The sequence below is a fragment of the Uncinocarpus reesii genome, genomic scaffold (assembly GCF_000003515.1).
Source record: "Uncinocarpus reesii 1704 scaffold_3 genomic scaffold, whole genome shotgun sequence".
Taxonomy (NCBI): Eukaryota; Fungi; Ascomycota; class Eurotiomycetes; order Onygenales; family Onygenaceae; genus Uncinocarpus; species Uncinocarpus reesii.
In genome coordinates, this window is record NW_003052498.1 from 1,385,428 (window position 1) to 1,402,831 (window position 17,404).

The 17,404-nt window shown below is 47.6% G+C and overlaps 5 protein-coding genes across 5 annotated transcripts; 1 reads left to right on the top strand and 4 right to left on the bottom strand.

The window, feature by feature from the left end:
• Nucleotides 1-1,007: 1,007 nt before the first annotated feature.
• On the bottom strand, nucleotides 1,008-3,786 carry UREG_05246 (pre-mRNA splicing factor syf-1; the record flags this gene model as incomplete). The annotated part of the gene is made up of 5 exons (XM_002584511.1): nucleotides 1,008-1,293; nucleotides 1,350-2,965; nucleotides 2,991-3,362; nucleotides 3,521-3,637; nucleotides 3,697-3,786. 5 exons carry the CDS (start codon nucleotides 3,784-3,786, stop codon nucleotides 1,008-1,010), a joined length of 2,481 nt encoding a protein of 826 aa, XP_002584557.1.
• A 351-nt stretch (nucleotides 3,787-4,137) lies between these two features.
• On the top strand, nucleotides 4,138-5,202 carry UREG_05247 (V-type ATPase, D subunit; the record flags this gene model as incomplete). Its single annotated transcript, XM_002584512.1, has 8 exons — nucleotides 4,138-4,152; nucleotides 4,211-4,323; nucleotides 4,392-4,402; nucleotides 4,458-4,783; nucleotides 4,838-4,886; nucleotides 4,941-4,992; nucleotides 5,022-5,062; nucleotides 5,111-5,202. The coding sequence occupies 8 exons, from the start codon at nucleotides 4,138-4,140 to the stop codon at nucleotides 5,200-5,202; spliced, it is 699 nt and encodes a 232-aa protein (XP_002584558.1).
• Nucleotides 5,203-5,549: 347 nt separating this feature from the next.
• On the bottom strand, nucleotides 5,550-9,705 carry UREG_05248 (uncharacterized protein; the record flags this gene model as incomplete). Its single annotated transcript, XM_002584513.1, has 8 exons — nucleotides 5,550-5,944; nucleotides 6,017-6,323; nucleotides 6,462-6,692; nucleotides 6,877-6,924; nucleotides 7,070-7,235; nucleotides 7,295-7,636; nucleotides 7,684-7,957; nucleotides 8,016-9,705. 8 exons carry the CDS (start codon nucleotides 9,703-9,705, stop codon nucleotides 5,550-5,552), a joined length of 3,453 nt encoding a protein of 1,150 aa, XP_002584559.1.
• Nucleotides 9,706-10,949: 1,244 nt separating this feature from the next.
• UREG_05249 (uncharacterized protein) lies at nucleotides 10,950-12,373 on the bottom strand (the record flags this gene model as incomplete). The annotated part of the gene is made up of 2 exons (XM_002584514.1): nucleotides 10,950-11,557; nucleotides 11,620-12,373. 2 exons carry the CDS (start codon nucleotides 12,371-12,373, stop codon nucleotides 10,950-10,952), a joined length of 1,362 nt encoding a protein of 453 aa, XP_002584560.1.
• An 884-nt stretch (nucleotides 12,374-13,257) lies between these two features.
• UREG_05250 (protein kinase C) lies at nucleotides 13,258-16,903 on the bottom strand (the record flags this gene model as incomplete). The annotated part of the gene is made up of 8 exons (XM_002584515.1): nucleotides 13,258-13,319; nucleotides 13,380-13,785; nucleotides 13,839-14,040; nucleotides 14,095-15,070; nucleotides 15,124-15,519; nucleotides 15,569-16,108; nucleotides 16,175-16,441; nucleotides 16,585-16,903. 8 exons carry the CDS (start codon nucleotides 16,901-16,903, stop codon nucleotides 13,258-13,260), a joined length of 3,168 nt encoding a protein of 1,055 aa, XP_002584561.1.
• Nucleotides 16,904-17,404: the final 501 nt, after the last annotated feature.

Below are 17,404 nucleotides of genomic sequence, written 5' to 3' on the forward strand. Positions count from 1 at the left end.
TCGGGACTGAGGTTTGGGGGATAGCCGGCGAGGTCTGCGAACCATCATTCAATTCAGACTCGACACTCATATTTGCCCTGTAGATACCTCCTCTTCGTTAAAGTCGGGACACGGCCGGGTTGGGAGAGGCGAGAGGCAGAAGCTCAAAAGCGAACCACGTGTCCAGAATTTCAGGAGAACATCATCTCAACAACCGTTAGCAATTGACAAAAAGGAGCGAGAGAAACACTGCAGGACAGGCCAATAGGACTTCTAATCCAAGAAGTGATTTAGACTGCTGCTCTGTGAGGAGTTTGGCGAGAACCGCGCGCGGAGCTGCAAGCTCTCATGCCACCACACCTCACTAGTTTCGCAGCCACCCACAGGCCATTCGAGGTATGCAAGATAGGAGGCATTCAACACCGGATCTACATACATTATGGAATACAATCGCTATATGTAAAGTATCCTTTGAAACGACAAATATAATGATTGACTGCAATTATGCCCAAGTGGTTTATACGAAGATCAATCGTCACTCATGCGAGGCCAATCACAGACTGCCGTCGACCAAGGTGACAAGCTGAGATCAATTTCTTCAACTATGGTATCGAATAGTAGATAACGGGCTACATTCTCTTAGGCTACAGAGTGAAATGAAAAGGCACGCATTCAAAGGATGGGAGGGCTTTTGATAAGTGAGGAGGCCAACAGAAGAACAGCACGCCCATTTATAGCTTTGCGCCGTTGAACACCATGTCGCTGACAACCCTTGCCTGAATCCATTTCCCAACTGCCACAAAGCCGAAAACATAGGAAAAGCGAGGCCCAAGGGAGCGGAAATATGAAAACATAAATAAGGAATACAAAGAATGACGAGCTTATTTAGCTGAATATCAAAGGGCAAAAGTAGAGAATATCGTACGGGGTCAAGATCAATGGATATAGAAAGGAAAATGTTAAGCAAGCTGTGCCGGAAATGACATCCTGGAATTTCAAAGTTAGACATCGCGCCGGACCGGGGAATTCTATAAACTGGCATCTTGAGGTTCATCGGCGTCCATATCTTCGTCAAGGTCAATGGCGTCGGGGTTTGCTGCAGGCGCTTCGTCGCCATTCGCGAGTTCACGATTGCCTCCTTCCGGTCCAGTACTTGCAGGTACGAAGCCGGCGGGGGCTTTAGCATGGCGTTCTAAGGCCGCCATAGCATCTGCACGTTCCTCAGGTTCTTCTGCAGCTGCCACATCTGCAGCTTCTTTCGTGAGTTGTTTGCTCCGCGCAATCGCTTGGGACGCGATAAAGTTGACATCGGTACTGTAATTCTATGTTAGCTTGAACCTGTTATGAGAGTAGAGAGGGCCATAACATACTTGTACTGAACCTGAACACTTCGCTTAATGCGCAACATCTCTTTGAATGTATCTTCGTTTCCATGCTGAACTTCGAATGTCTCCCACTTCTGCCAGAAGCCAGCATTTGTTCGCGGATCACAAAACTGGGATGCGTGTCCATATATCGCGCGAGCTCGGTCAATTTCACCTAATCTGCGCTCCATTTCCGCAAATTTCAGACACATCTCCTTGGCTTCATTATCCGGTAGCGCTGCAATCGCGCGCTCATAGATAGGCCTGGTTGACGTTAAGCCGAAATTAGAGGCAGATTTGGTGATGTAGAAATTAAACATTTCAAATCTGTCTTTGTCTGACACTGCCCGAGTTGCACGTTCATAAATTCGCATTGCGTGACGGGCAAGACCTCGTTCTTCTTCAAGATCCCCATACATCAAGTACAGAGTTTTGGCAAACTTGGGTGGACAGCCATCAACAGCTTGTTCAAACAGATCTCGGAGACGCTCAATGCTGATTTTTCGATCGACAGCCTTAGTCAAATAGAGGTTCCATAGCTCGAAGGCAACTGGGTAACTGAAAAGATCAAGACCTCGCTCATAGATTTTGAACGACTCTTCAAAATACTTGTTCTCCTCCAAAAGGTTCGCATAATTGACGACCGTCTGTGGAGTCGCAATCCGAAGTTCAAAGATTCGTTCGTATACACCGCGGGTTTCCTCGAGAGTCCCGATGCTCTCCACTAAGTCGACATAGAAACTCCAAACTTTCCAGCTCTTATGTATGCGTTGTTGAGGAGTGAGCTTGTCGTCGAAATAGTCTACAGTAGACCGCTTAGGAGCGAGAGTGGCTTTGGCCATGATGTTCACTGCTTGATCGAAGTTTTCGTTCCGCAGCTCCATTTCCGCCCATTCACACCACGTTTCAGCCAATTCTTCGACAGATTTGAAAGGCACCTTAACTGCCTTGTCAAAAATGATTCGGGCAGTATTAATATCTCCACCTTTCTCGTAGAATTTTGCAAAGTTCACCCAGAGTTCATGAAATTTGCCGTGTGCCTTCTTGGGGTGTATGGCAGCCATGGCGTCTGAGTACGTGCGGACGACTTCTTCTTTATTGTCTCCCCACAAGGCCACCCTTTTGCCCCATTCAATCACGTTGTTGGGGTTTTGCCTTAGAAGCACATCATTCACTAGGAATGGTCGGCGATCCATAAGCTGCTCAAATCTCATCATGCGAAGGTCAAGATCGAAGTCGGCATTTTCATCGGCTTTGCCATTATCCAACCGAACCGCAGCCGATTCCATCAGAGCTCCGATAATAGATTCTTCGAACTCGACATAAGAATCGAATATCATTGTGAAATCCCGAACTGTCATAGCCGTCGTGACTCCTTCCTCAAAAACGTCACGCGCTTTTTCGAAATTGCCACGAGTGATCCAGTATGTCGCCAGGCCGACCCAAAGCTTTCCTCTCTGATCAGGAAACCGGTCAACGCCACTGCGTATGATTTGTTCTATATCAATGCCAGTCTGTGGACCTGTATCAATTTCCTTTTGCGTGATTGACAAGCAATTCCACCATATCCGTCCATAGGTCGAAATGGCTCTTGCCCTTTTTGGATTGAAACCGAGGGTTGTCTATGGTCTCAATATATCGCCTCACAGCCTCAGTATATTGCTTCATTTCAACTAGAATATCGATATATTCTTCAGCATTCTCCGGATGTATTTGCATGTAACGATTCCATATTTTCACCGCGGTTTCACCGGAGGCGGAAATGGCAAAGGCTTTATATAGTTTCCAAACCCGGTTGTGTTGAGTGATTGGCAAAGCGCGCAGAGCGCGATCGAATGTCCGCCGCGTTTGCGTAACCAAGGGTTGCTCTAGTAAAAAGCTGAGGTATATTTCCCAGATGCGTGGCATTTTATTGAGAAGGATTACGGCTCGTTCGAAAAGAGCATTGACCTTGAGATATTCAATCCGGTGAACGGCTGGGTTTCTACCTCTGAGGTGTTTGACGCGAAATTCAAGATACTGTAACTATTAATAGTTGTCAAAAGGCGAGGAAGACGGAGGACATTTACCATTTTCCATAATTTGTATGATCTCGGCAGATGCTTGCAGGCTCGCTCCATGACCTGTTCAAGCGTTATTAGACGAAGACCTACCACGTATCTCTAATGTCTACTTACAAACGCCTGTTCGTACGCCGTCCCGTTCTGCTGCTTGAACTCAATGTAAGATAGCCATGGTTTGATACTGCCTGGATCGCGTAGGATGTCCTGCTCGTACACCGTATCCTCGCTGGACTATAGAGGCACATGTCAGTATCAGTAGCAAGCGAATGTAACGCCCCATCAGCACTCACAATCAGATACAGATCAGGTCGGACCGAATCCATCTTCTCGATTTCAGCACGCTGCTGCGAAATCCTAGCGTCCAAAACGGTCCCCGGCATTTTACCACTCGCGAGAGTGGGACCTATATAAGGCCGCCACCTGATGCTATAAGATAAGACCTGTGGACAATGGCGACTGTTGGCGCTGGCAATTCTTTGCTGAGTGACAACTTCCGATGTTGAAAGACCCGTTCCAATAGGCACCGTCACGTGACGTAGATGCGGGCCGGCCACCACTAAAGTGAACTAATTAGTTAGTCAACGGCGCGTCCGTCATCCGGTGGTCCAAGCTTCGCCGGGCGTCGTTCAGTGATCGAACGACATAATCAGATGATGGGCGCCGAAACATAAGGCGCATGTCCTTGGTTTCATTTATCTTTGCTGGGTGTCCCCTCATACCGTTTGTTGAAGATGTCAGGGTCTGCTGTAAGCTGCTTGTCCGTGATGCTGTGCTGAAGCGCCGTGGCTGATTGCTGGTTGCTAGGACCGCGAGCCCGTCTTTCCGACCCGCCAGTCGCTGGGTCTGATGAAGGGGAAGTTGAAGGGTGCGGAACAAGGCCACAGTCTTTTGAAACGTAAAAGTGAAGCACTGACAAAGTACGCTTCTCCTATTTGTCTTAGTTTTACGTGTTGCAGCTGGCTAATTGTATCTGGTGGAAATGCAGGCGCTTCCGAGGTTCGTCCAATCCCCACGTAGCCTGCCCCCCTGAGCGAGCCTAATACCTCCATAGAAATCACGCGACGAATTGATGAAGCCAAAAGGAAAATGGGCCGTGTGATGCAAATCGCGGCTTTCTCCCTCGCAGAGGTTTCATACGCCGTTGGTGGTGACATTGGTTTTCAGATCCAGGAGTCCGCCAAGCAGGCGCGCTTTCGAGTACGGACGAAGCAGGAGAACGTCTCAGGTGTCCTTTTACCGCAGTTTGAGAGTGTAACTGCCGAAGGGAGCAACGACTTTGGCCTGACTGGGCTTGGCAAGGGAGGCCAGCAGGTCCAAAGATGTCGAGAGACATACGCCCGGGCCGTTGAGACACTCGTGGAGCTCGCAAGCTTACAGGTGAGCTCGCTGCTATTAGTTGTTAGCATTGCACTAACAGAGATCATTCTGTAGACCGCTTTCGTGATCCTAGACGAAGTGATCAAAGTAGTAAACCGCAGAGGTATGTTTTGGCCCAAATCTAACTCAAACTCATCTACTAATTGTCAAATGGTAGTTAATGCAATGTACGGGACTCCTAGATTGGAAACCTCGCGTCCAAGTCACTGGTATTCTAACTTTTGTTCCGTGTTTGTAGTGAGCACGTCATCATCCCGCGAACTGAAAATACGATTAAATGTAAGAACATTTTCTTTCATGATAGCTTTGATACTAATAGATAGTTAGATATCAACTCAGAGCTAGATGAACTAGATCGGGAGGAATTCTACCGACTAAAAAAGGTAAGAGGTTTATCAGTTATTCAACCCATTTACTAAGCGAAACGTGTTAGGTTTCAAACAAGAAACAACGAGATACCGCTGCGCTGGATGCAGAGATCAAAGCTAGTAGAGAGAAGGCAGAGGCAGCTAGCAAGACCGCTGATACAGATAGCCCTGCAGATATATTAGCTGGAGAAGATGACGAAGATTTGATTTTTTAGAAAATTGCAATGACGACTCACATAATAGTTCAGGATGTATATTTACTGAAGTTCCTTGTAACTACCGTGCGATCAAATGCTAATTCGGGGCCTATTCCATGAATCAATGCTGACCAGACGCCTAAACAACCAATAATATCGTTACATCATCCAACAGAATGTAAAAAGGGCAGATTTCAGTCTCTACTGCCTCTGGTATGTGACCCTCATCGGCTTTCCGTTCTCACCCAACGTCATGCCAGAGGTCGCTTCCTTGGCACTAATAGCTCCAGCTTCACTCTCATACTCCACAAACGCAATACCCTTTCGGCCTGGTACCATACGAACTTCCTTGAAGCCTTCAAAGCGGCCAAATATCGCCGTAAGGCCAGCAGAATCGTATGAATCGGGGACCTCCCGTAAGAACAAAATCTTGTTGGGTGGAAGGTACTCGTCCGGTATAACTGGTGCGGCAGCAGCGCCAGTCGGCTTCAGCCCTGCACCTCTCGTCGTCTTGGCGGGGCGAGTGTCGGCAGCAGCGCCGGCCGGTCTCTTAAGTTTCTTCTGGTTCTCGAGCGCCTCCTGGGCCTGTTTTCTCTCTATCCATCAGAAGCAACATAGATTAGCATAAAACCATCCGGCGGCAAACGCGACGAAATATTGTAACTAACCTTTTTCGGCCAACCTTCTCCTCTTATGTGTCTCTAATTCCTGCTCACCGGCTTCTTTCAACACGGTAGCATCGCTTCTTGTTTTCGCGTAATCCAAGACCATGGGCTTTTCAAAAAGCTCGAACCCATTAATCTCTTCGATAGCGCGTGTCGCAGAATCAACATTGTCAAAAACAATGAAAGCTTGGCCTTTAGCCTTGAGGTTTGACTTTGCGACAATCTCGAGGATCGAACCGTACTCGGCAAAGATTTCGCTCAACGCTTCCTTTAGCTGATCGACCTTTACTCTTTCTTCAAGGTTTCGGACCTATACAGCGCAGCTTCAAAGTTAGTAACGGGTATATGGACGACTGTCGGGTAGAATATTGCCGCGTACATAAACACTATCAGGAAGATTAGCTGGCTGTTTTCGAGAGCTCTGGAGAAGGGAAGGATCAAGACTTACGTTGGATTCGGCGGAATGCCGGAAGAACTTGGGGCTAGAGTAGCCATTTTCCCGCGAAAGAAAAGAGAGAAACCGTAAATACTCCGCAGCAGCCCTGGAACACAGGAGCTTGTTGCGCGACGTGAAGCCATTGGTAACTTCCACCAGCTCCCAAAGGTGCCCGGCGAAACGACGGGCCGAAGGTCGATGCCAAGAAAATGGATCAAACTGCGCTCTACTATGATAACTGGCCTACGGTTTAACAACGATGGGGTTCATATTTCGTTACTTCTTCTGATATCAGTATAACCCCATGAATGATTTATTTTCACATCCTCCCTTGCCTTTTATTTTTGGGGCAAATCGATCATGTGTGCCTATCCCTCAAATTTCAGCCTCTAATCCATCAAAATTCGAGGACTGGCAGGACTCATACAACTCCCTCAATTAAGCTGATAAATCCGTCGTAACCCATCAACAGTGCCTTTTAATTGTTTAGGGGTAGATAACCAATCGGTTTTTTTCAATACATCGTTTCCAGTCTCCATAAACAGGCATTCAGCTACCGCGGAGCGGATCTAAATGCAAGTCAGCAATCGTCATTTGATGCTGATTGGGTAGCTGCATACCTTGGGGTAGGAATGCAATAGCATGCTAATCATTTTCTTCATAACATCTTTCCGAATGGTTTCCTGGCGCAGTAGCGTGGAATACAGTTTAATTGCAGCCTCGATTCTGGGTATATTTGAGGATTTAAAGTGCGATTTCTGGACCAGAAGAAAGAGCTTTCGGAAACTATAAAAGTCGTGTCAGTAGTCATCATTCTCATTTCAGAGCATTGATAATCAACTCACTTGAGATTTAACAGTGCGGAATTCTCAAAGCAATTGTCAAGTAAGAAACAAATGGTATCAACAGTGGGTATAGCGTAACGGTCATCATCAATCGTACTTTCCAACGCCAGCATCAAGTCGTCAAAAACATTTCGCTTTAGTAGGCATTCGTTATCGTCGCCGTACATTTTGATATATTGTGCTAGAGCAAGCCTTGAGGATTTAACTAAACCTTCGGTACCAGCACTGGCAGAAGTCGCCACACCCCTTAACAAGGATGGCCGAATCCAGTCCACCGAAAGGAGAGAAAAGAGCTGTAAGAAATACCCTGTTGAGGATACCTCGCTCAAGTGTTCATAGCGCCTTGAATGGTCAGCCTGTGAGTATTCAAATGTGAGAGCGAAACCTACTCCTGCAAAGGGGGCAGCGTTGGTGACTCCTCCCAGAATCTTACGAGACACTTCCATGCTTGAAAGCGCACCTTATCTAGCTTTTCGGCGGTAAGCCTCACCACGCATTTCATCAAATCATACAACTCCAAAGGCTGTATCAGTTTAGAGTTGAGAATAAAATTGACACCACCAATGGCTTCAAGCCGGATAAACGACCCAATATCGCCTCTTCGATCGGTAGTATAATCATTAAGGAACGCTTCAAAATGAGTAGATATGGATTTGACGTTTTCTATGCCAAACTTGATGTCAGCATACGTCCTTGCTCTCTAAGGCTGGTGCGCAAATACCCGCGTAAGGTAAAATTCCCGTTGTGATACACTTCACAGCGGACGACCTCTTTGAAATCGATTCCTCCTCGCTGGTAGATCTAAGAAGCTCATTTAAAATCATGGTTCTCCCCTCACTAGACACGGGAAGCTGCTTAAAAACCGCCCCAAGTGCTGAGATTTGACCCCGACCTGACGTGGACTTCCAGCTAGCGTTAATGTTGTCAAACCAGAGCGTTATCACTTCCGTTTGCTTCTGTGAGGGGAGAAGAGCAAATAAATCTGACGCCGCTTGCGATGATGCTTCAATGGGAATGTCGTCGCCTCGACAAACACAGAGGATCAAGATATCAACAGCCTTTTCAAGCAGCTTTTCAGATGGCCTGGGCACAGCTGGGCTAGCACTGCCGTCGGTACAGGAACGAGCAAGCGAAGACAAAAACCGCGCAGACGCTTCAGTAGTCAAGTCTGGTCGAAGCTCAGAAAGAGTAAGGCTGTCCTTCGACTGTCCGATTTGCCTGTCTAGGACTTCCCAGAGGCTAGATATTTCAAGTGCGACACTTTGGGCAGACTGGTCCTCGCTAGGGTTTTTCAATCGATATGCCAGGAATTCATCGACCACAGCAGCTAGCGAAAGCAAACACCCATGTCGTACTTCGATGGCGTATGCGGATACTGCTGAGAGGCATTTAATAGTTCGACGCAGTACGGTTAGAATGCTTTTATAACCTTCCTGAATGCTTAACTCTCCAATGGCAGCGGCAGCAGTTCTTCTGGACCGGGAATCCGGAGATCCTATCCCACGCCACTGCAACAATCCGTCAAGAAGTGAATCCCAATACGACTGCCCAATGCCAGCCGCATCTTTTGCAACTTCTTGCATAGCTTTTGCTCGTCGCGCAACTGCATGGTAATCAACGATCTGGACAAGAGTAATCCCTTCTAGAACAGTATCCGGGTGGCGACCAATTAATTCTTGTAATGCAGCTGAAGCACCCCGACGTATATTTCCTGAGGGGTCTAAACATGCGGCACAAACGAGCTCGACAGCTAAAAGTTGAAGAACACTTTCATCCTTGTTTGTTCCGACTTTAATCTTTTGAGGATCCGGCGCACATATCTCTCTGGAAGTGTATTTTCGCGCAATAGACCAAATACCAAAACAAGAGGCATCCCTGACGCCACCCCCAACTGAACTACCCGTGGATGATCTTTGTTCAAATTCAAGGCCGGAGAGTAGGGATTGTAATACTTGGTCAAGATAGAATGGAGGAAGTGCTCGACGGAAGAGTAGCTGGCTTAGCGTAAGAATCAACCCCTGCCATTTCTGGGGGTCAACCGCATTCGTGTTCCGTCTTGATAAACTCGACCTAGTATTTCCAGCTTGAAAGGAAGATATTAATGTCCCAGCCTGCGTTTCATAGAGAATATCCTCCTCCAATGCCTCCAAAACGGCTTCAACAATGTCAGGGGCCATTTCGGGATCCAACTTTAGAGTAACCATACTCAAGGCCTTGCTGGCAGCAAATCGAACGGGAGTATCCTTGTCGGCAAGCGCTAAAAGAAAGTGATCTATTGTATGTTCCAAAAGCATGGAGCTTTTTTCAGAGAAATTTCCTAGCCTCTCCTCTAATGTGAGCATAAGAACCATGATTGATCGGAAAATTTTTATCACAGCCTTTCTGGCAGAGGCCGAAGCCCGGATAGCCATTGAGACCGGGGAGCTTCCCGTCAAAAGTGCAGCAGTCCTCTCATATATGGCTACCAAATATGGCGCAATATCATCTAATCGAGCTTGTACTCCTAGACGCGCGATAAAGGACAATATACCGATACTGGCATATTCAGGAGAGGCAGAGCCAATAGTATATGAATTCAGTACCTTAAAGGCCCAATTTATCAGCACGTCCAGGAGGCCCAGTCGTTGCATATCTAACCTTAATGCCAGCCTAGTTAGAAGGGCAACAGCAGCTTCTCTCTCTATCCCCGGAAGTACCACATAATTTAGAGCAATGGATAGAGCGGATACGGCCACTGGAGGAATGTGTTCCGGGAGCACAGTCAGACCAGACAAAGTATCGTATGGAATAGGGATGCTATCGGGGGAAATAGAGGATAGGTCAAATGGCGCTAGGAACAGGTGAGCTAGCCATTGGAGCATGACATATCTTTCTTCCCAAATCAGCGGCAGGCCCTGACCGGTAGATGCCAGAACCGCTTGGTTGCTCGCGGTTATGCCATCCCAGTCAATGAAGGCGCGAAGGATAGGTTCTAAATATCTCGGCTCATTGTTGAGGAACCTAGTAATCACTTTCACGCCCCGGACTTTACACAGGACATAGATCAGCCTGCAAATAGCCCGGGGTAGCGGATCAACGGCTCCATTTTTGGGAACGCGAATAGCCACCGTCGATGCATATTGGTCTTGATAAGACCCAAGGTATGTAAGAAACGCCTCGGTTAGCTGGGATAATATGCCTTGTAAGTGGGCATCTAGCAACTGGGGCCATTCCTGAAAGGGTTCGAGCTATCCGTTGTTTAGCTGGCTATACTTGCAAAGGCACAGAATCGCACTTACGAGTCCTCTCAACCTTTCCGTTTTTGCACATTGGGCCCATCGATGGACCTGACGCTTGCCATCAGCGGATTTCCAAAGGAGGTGCGGTAACTTCGCTTTGAATTCGTTGATCAGATCACCAGAAGCACGTTGCAGTTCCACGTCTCTATCGCCGGAAGCGTCCATGGCTACGCGATGTTGACGTGCCTGTCCGCCATCCGCGATTCAGAGCCAAACTGCCTGCGAGGATGAGGTTGATGTGCTGTACCGCTGTGACACATAAATTACTGGTGGATACAAATTATTATTAAACTGGAGATTCCACTGGTTCAATTGTTTAATTCCGCCAATAGTAAAGTGTTTATATTACATTTAGTAACATCTGCCGAATCCTCTCGTCAAGCATCTTCATCAACTTCCTCACAGCAAGTCTCCAACACTGCATCTACTCTATGCTCCAGGTCCAGCTGCAGCATCGTCTTACGCATACGAAGCACGGCTATTGCGACAGCCAGAGAATTCCACACATCTTGGCCAGGCTCACTGAAGTCAAACTTTGCAATGAATTTAGCGGAAGTCTGCGGATCCATGACTGAGAGTATACGCGGGTTTGAATCCAGCGTGATAATGGCAACGATAGACCCGCAAATTAGGAATCCCGTGAGCACAGGGAAAGCGTGGTCTTTATCATAATGATCCCGTACCTTATCACTCTCTGGGTCTATTCTTCGAGTTCGACTCCAAGTGCTCTGATGCTGTTTGGCCAACGCCATAAGCTCATTGATAATCTGCTTTACCCCAGAGTCGACCGATTCGTTTTGCCCAAGGGCATATATAATATAATACGGCATAATTCGTGAATGGTTATGAAGGTTACAATCCCAAAGCGCCCAGTGGACATACGCCCCCAGAATACGCTTCAGTACTGGCTCAAACCGGAGGCGGGAGAGCTGGCGGTCTCGAACCCGTGGGCCTATCGACAGAAGCTCTTTCAGGGCCTTGATTGCTATTGTGCCTTCAGCGGCTGGCTGGCTTCATGGGATTTTTCATGAAAGGGATTATACGCACCGCGGAATTCATGCCCGTTCAATGACATTATAAAGGACTCCTTTGTATCTCGAGCGGAAAACAAAGGCTCAGGAAACGTGGGGAAATCCAACCTCCAACTATTTGGCACCAGTGGCTCAAACCCTCGCATTGCAAGGCGGAAGAAAAGATCTCTTTCTGCATCTGCCCAATGTCCAGATGGGAGTTCGACCGCAGCCGCGCATCGCTTCGCTTTCTCCACACCGTATTCAGTTGCAGCTCGGCGTTTTCCATCTGACTTAGGACCCCACCCCTTCATCCAGTTATCAAGGTCATTGCCTTGCTCTTCCGGAGGGACTCTCGGGCGGTTTGGTGTTTCGGTAAGCGGGGAAGTGTTAGGAGTATTCTGCAAGATTTCTGCAGATGTCGAACGCGACCGTCCCGTTGCATGTGTTTCCCGATCCTCAGAATCAGAGCTCCCTTCAGTGTTGAGTCGGGAACAAAGATCCAAACCTCCTCCAGGCTGGGAATCAGCCTCATCGTCGCTACACCCTACCAATGTAGCAGAACTTCTCGAACTGCCACAATCGAATTCAACAAGTGTATCCCCGTCGAGTGTCATACCAGGGTTTGCGTCAACGGGCGGTGTACGTTCAAGACGTCTGCGCTTCAAGGGCCTTTGTTCGTCGCTCTTCTGAGTCGCGCCATCTAGGTCTTCATCGAAATGGTAGCAACTAGAATTACGGTCGCAGGCGTCAAGCTGCCATACCCCATCAAAAACGTTGATGCAAGCCATTAATCATAAACGGTCAAACACTGATGGCTGTCATCCCAGAAAAATTGGCTATATCTGCGTTAGGTTGAAACGCCTAGCAAAAAAGAGAAACATGCATAGTTAGAGGCGACTATTGAAGTGGACTTAAGAGCTGTCAGTATTTGAACCTATTTGAATAGAAAGAGCCGGCATTCTCTTCAAATAAATATGGCTGGATATAACCCTCAAAGAAGGCCATTGTTTTTACTATGCAATGAGCTTTGTTCCATGGGACAATCTTACACAATGCGTTGACATAAATCCCAGTTTTGCTAACTATCAGAAATTGCCTTACAGAAATGCTGTGTAAGCGGGCACAAAAGATTATGGCAAGCGGCTTAGCATGCTCGAGTCTAATGTCCAATCCAGACTCAAGACTCGGGACCGGATTGGTGGGTTACGATGATAAAGGCGGTTGTTCCGTATCAATAGCTATTTGCTGGAGACGTTACCCATGATGCCTGAAGACTTCCTCTCAACAGTGAACTAAAACAATTTGGGAATGCAGGTCCTATTACAATGCAACTTCTTGTTCGGCTTACTAGCTGTTGAGGGTACATATCTTCCATGCAAAGTTAAACGCATATGGATTACTACCGGAGCCAAGAAGCTAACAAGAGCATGGAATAGTGAAAACCAGGAAGACGCTGCGATCGGCTCTCCCTCCAACCTGACCGCATCGAAAAATAGTGAAAGCCCACCTGCCATTTCCTGCTAGTTGCCCGATCTGCTACATTTTACCGATAAAATAAGGGGTATGTCGAATTAAGGAGAATATCATCGTAGAACCGTGAAATCCGTAGTGTAAAAGGGTACATTCTCACGAAGGTAATCAAGATTGGCATCCATACGCTTGCGTTGGGGGATTAAACAAAGTCCGCAAAGTATGAAAAGCCACGGAACTCTTCTTGCATCGCTTGGGAAAGAACTTGGGGAAAGTTTAGTATAATGCCGGAATTTGATATGAATGTCTGCCGTGGGCACTTACCAGATTGCACAGGCGTAAGAACTGGAGTTACACTTGTAAACTCTTGATCGAAATTGCTAGTGTCAGTAGGGCTCGTAATGGTTGGATAAAACGGCGGGGGAACCCGTTTGTGATAGATGTCTTCCCAGTTGATATTTCGGAAAAACGGCTGAGACATGATCTCCTGTGCATCCGTAGGACCAGAGCCTAGTCGCAACTCAGGTTCGCGTGTCAACAACTTTTGCAAAATGGAAACCGAATCTCGGGCCATATGAATCGGATAGAGAGGCTCGTCGGCCAAGATGGCATCGTAAATCTCATCTTCGTCTTCTCCTCGGAAAGGTGACTGCTGGAGAAGCATTTGGTAAATGAGGACACCAAATGCCCACCAATCGACTGCTCGTCCATATTTTTTATCCAAAAGGATCTGCACAACCAATGGTTAGCCTGTTATACCATAGTTCATATGCGGATTCGTACCTCAGGTGCCATAAATTCTGGAGTACCACAGAATGTGCTGGTGGTAGAATTATACCACATATCTTCTTTACAAAGGCCATAATCACCGATTTTGATGTGACCGTCGAGGGTGAGCAAAATGTTATCAAGCTTTAAATCACGGTATATGACACCGTTTTCGTGGAAATATTTCAGTGCCAAACAGACTTCAGCAGCGTAAAACCTAAGACAAGTTTAGTAGTTGCAAGTGTTTGAGAGAATTTGGCAATCTCCTTACTGTGCCCGCTTTGAGCCAAATTGGCCACGCTGAATATGCAACATCAGATCACCACCGCTGATATATTCCATGACGAAATAAACCCGAGTCTCAGTCTGGAAGCATGCATGTAAGTTAAGCAGGAATGGGTGGCGTTCCTTGTTTGCAATCAAAAAGACTCGTTTCTCAGACTTCGTGCTTTCGACTTCATCGTGCTCAATAATGAACTCTTTCTTTAGGACCTTGATAGCATAAAGCTTCTTGGTCGTTTTGGTCTCCGCGAGCATGACTTTTCCAAAGTTTCCTTTCCCAAGAACAGCAAGGAAATTGAAATGGTCCAAACCAACCCGTTTTGGTGGTTGTTGAGTTTGAGCAGGAGGCTGGACTTGATCCTTCGTGGGAATCACGGCTGAGGGTGCCTGAGTAGCAACCGGAGTCTGCTGTGGCGCGCTGTAGTGGTGAGGAACCTGCTGGGCTACCTGAATAGGAGGAAGCTGCGGTGGTTGGGAAAACGCGTTTACACTTGCATAGGCGCTCGGGTCATAATGGGCATGAGTTGGCTTTTGCTGGGCTTGAGATTCGAGATACGGAGGCCTAGCATTGGTGTAGTCTGTGGAGGCTCGGTCATAGGGACTTCCTTGAGATGGAGGCCGCATCCCAGTTGCTGCAGCTGCAGCTGCCGCCGCTGCGTTAGTTGGAGGGGCCGTTGGTCTACCAGTGGGCCCTGACTGGGGAGCCGTGTAAGAGGTATGTGCGGCACTGAGTGCATCGGCCGAAACTGGCTTCTGCCCATACCCTACGTCTTGAGGTCTTTGAGGTTCGGTAACGGGTTGTTTACCACCAGCCCGAAGGGTCTTCGCAGCCATAGCTCCTCCTGCCCTATTGTAGTTTTTGGTTTTGATAAGCGTTTCCAAAATCTGGTTGGCTACTTCCATCGACATGCCACAGAAATCAGGAACAAGGTGAGCACATTGGGCATGGCAGGTAAGTCCGCATTCTTAAAATATGTATCAGCAACTGGAACACTCTTCTAAATCTAAAGGGGCTTACCTGAACATTTCTTCGAGTTCTTCCGACCAAAGGGCAGCAAGTAGCCGCAATGGCAGCACCAGTTGGCTGAGATATTAGAATAGAACTCGAACCGATGGGGTATCCGGTGGTTGATTTTTTCCTCATCGGGATCGGTTTCGTAATTCGCTTTGCTGATGCACTTGGTAACAACCTTGGGGTAACATTTCTTATGGCAAGTATATTTGCAGTCAGCACACTGCATACCAGCAGCATATTTCAAAAAGTCCCCACAGAGGGCGCAGCGCATGATGTTATAGAATTGTTGGGTCACGAATTTGTGCCCTTGTTTCTCGTGGACTTCTTCCTTCTTCTGGCGAACAGCACCTTGGCGGTTGAGCCCGATATCAAACGGTCTCCTATCTTTTAATTGTTTGGCTGAATGCATGTTAGTAGCGAACAGTGACTCGAGGCTGAGAATATTTACCGAAGCTCATTGTAAGATGAATTCTACCAACAGGCTCCAATGCAAACCAAGAGTCTATCATAACTGTTGCGTTCGGACCAGTTTGACCAGGCTGACCTCGTCCCGGATGCTGGGAAGGGTTCATTTGGAAATGAGAATCTGGTCTCCCAGTTCCATGGTCCATTTTATCGGCAGAAACCCATCCGGAGGTGTTGAACTCAGTTTCGATCTTTTTACGACGCATTTCTTCGGCAATGTCGGATAGTCTTATCCAGAGCATGCCGATAGGCGTAGGACGGTCCCCGCTTTTATCATAAACAGTGAGTTCTATTTCGTTGGCTTTGTCAATGTCGACATTGAAAGTTTCTTCCGTCCACTTGTCAATGCGCGTAGCTTTCGTCTTCGCCTTGATTGTATCTTCAACTTTCATGATGACGAAAGTGTCCGGACCTCTGGAAAATCTCGAGCCCGCAGCATGGTCTACATCCTTCACGGCGTGGATGCGCATGGTTAGATGGCCCGTAAGAGGCTTCCGAATGTTCGGAGAACTCAGGCTCTCGTCTGCAGTAGAACAAGATTGGTCAGGGCTAGTTTCGTCTAGATGTAAATATCAACTTCAGCACTTACCGTCGGGATGGTCTGCACTTTCAATATCCACATGTAGATCTTCATATCGCTTCAGCGCTTGTTTTAATAGCTGTATCTTCTGATTACTCTCAATCCGCCGGCCCTCAGCATCCGCTCGGCTTTTCCGGTCGCCTTCATCTTGATATAATCGAACCATCTTTTCAATACCGGCTTTATACTGCTTCTCCACACTTAATTTGAATTCCAATTGAGATAACATGAGTTGAATTTTGGGACCCAAGTACGGAGTATCGTATTTAATCAGATCTAGTCAATGGTCAGTATTGGCGCATATGGATAAGGATTATCATTGTTTAACAGACCTAATTTGCTAAAGTTTGGCCTCGCCTTGGGAATCGGTGCCCCTGGTCTGGGATCATGGTAAGGAGCTCCCGATGGCATTGACGCACCCTGGTCGTAGCCCATATCAGTCGAATAACGACCGCCATCTTTTGGTGGAGGAGGTGGTCCCCCCACAGAATCTCGCTGTTGGGTAGGTGAACCAGGCTGTTGACCCGATTCGCGACCCATCTTACGGATCTGTAGTTCCCTCATTTTCTCCTCAAGGTATGCTATGTTCTTCTTTCCATCCCGGATATTCGCATCGACTCTTTGCTGCACAAGGGGGTTATTGGTCGACTGCCGCAAGTTTGTTGCAGCGTTGATCAGAGCCTTTTCTCGCTCGATCTTGCGGTAGACCGTGGCCATGAGCTCATCGTCGCCGTCCATGGTTGCGGTTTCGCCTTTGCAGAGGCGGATGGAGGACAAAGGTGATTTCAGTAGAGGAATACTGTACAGAGATGAAGGTCAGAAGAGATATTTTTGAAAAGTTTTCTGTTGTTTGCGTGGGAAAAGATAGGGCTAGGATGCGTGAATGGCCCCGTAGAAGGTTCCGGGGACGAATTTGCTCGGCGGAATCAGAACAGGGAAAAAGGACAAAGAGGCTGCAAGGCAGGGCTCATGGGATTGATAGACAGACTGAAAACCAGAGAGTGCTGAGCATCACTGGGGCTAACATACCTCTGGTTGCTTGCAGGAAGCTGCCCGTTGCGGGAATGCGAGAGGTCACAAACTCCCTGCGCTGCTCTCAGGAATAAGGAATGCTGACCTGAGTGAAGACTGATCTTTCACCCGCCCTCTGCTAATTATACGAATCCAAGACGCTCTTCCGTTGCGGGATCGGACGAAGGACGGTGACGGGTGGACTGCATGCGATCAGGGAGGGGAACT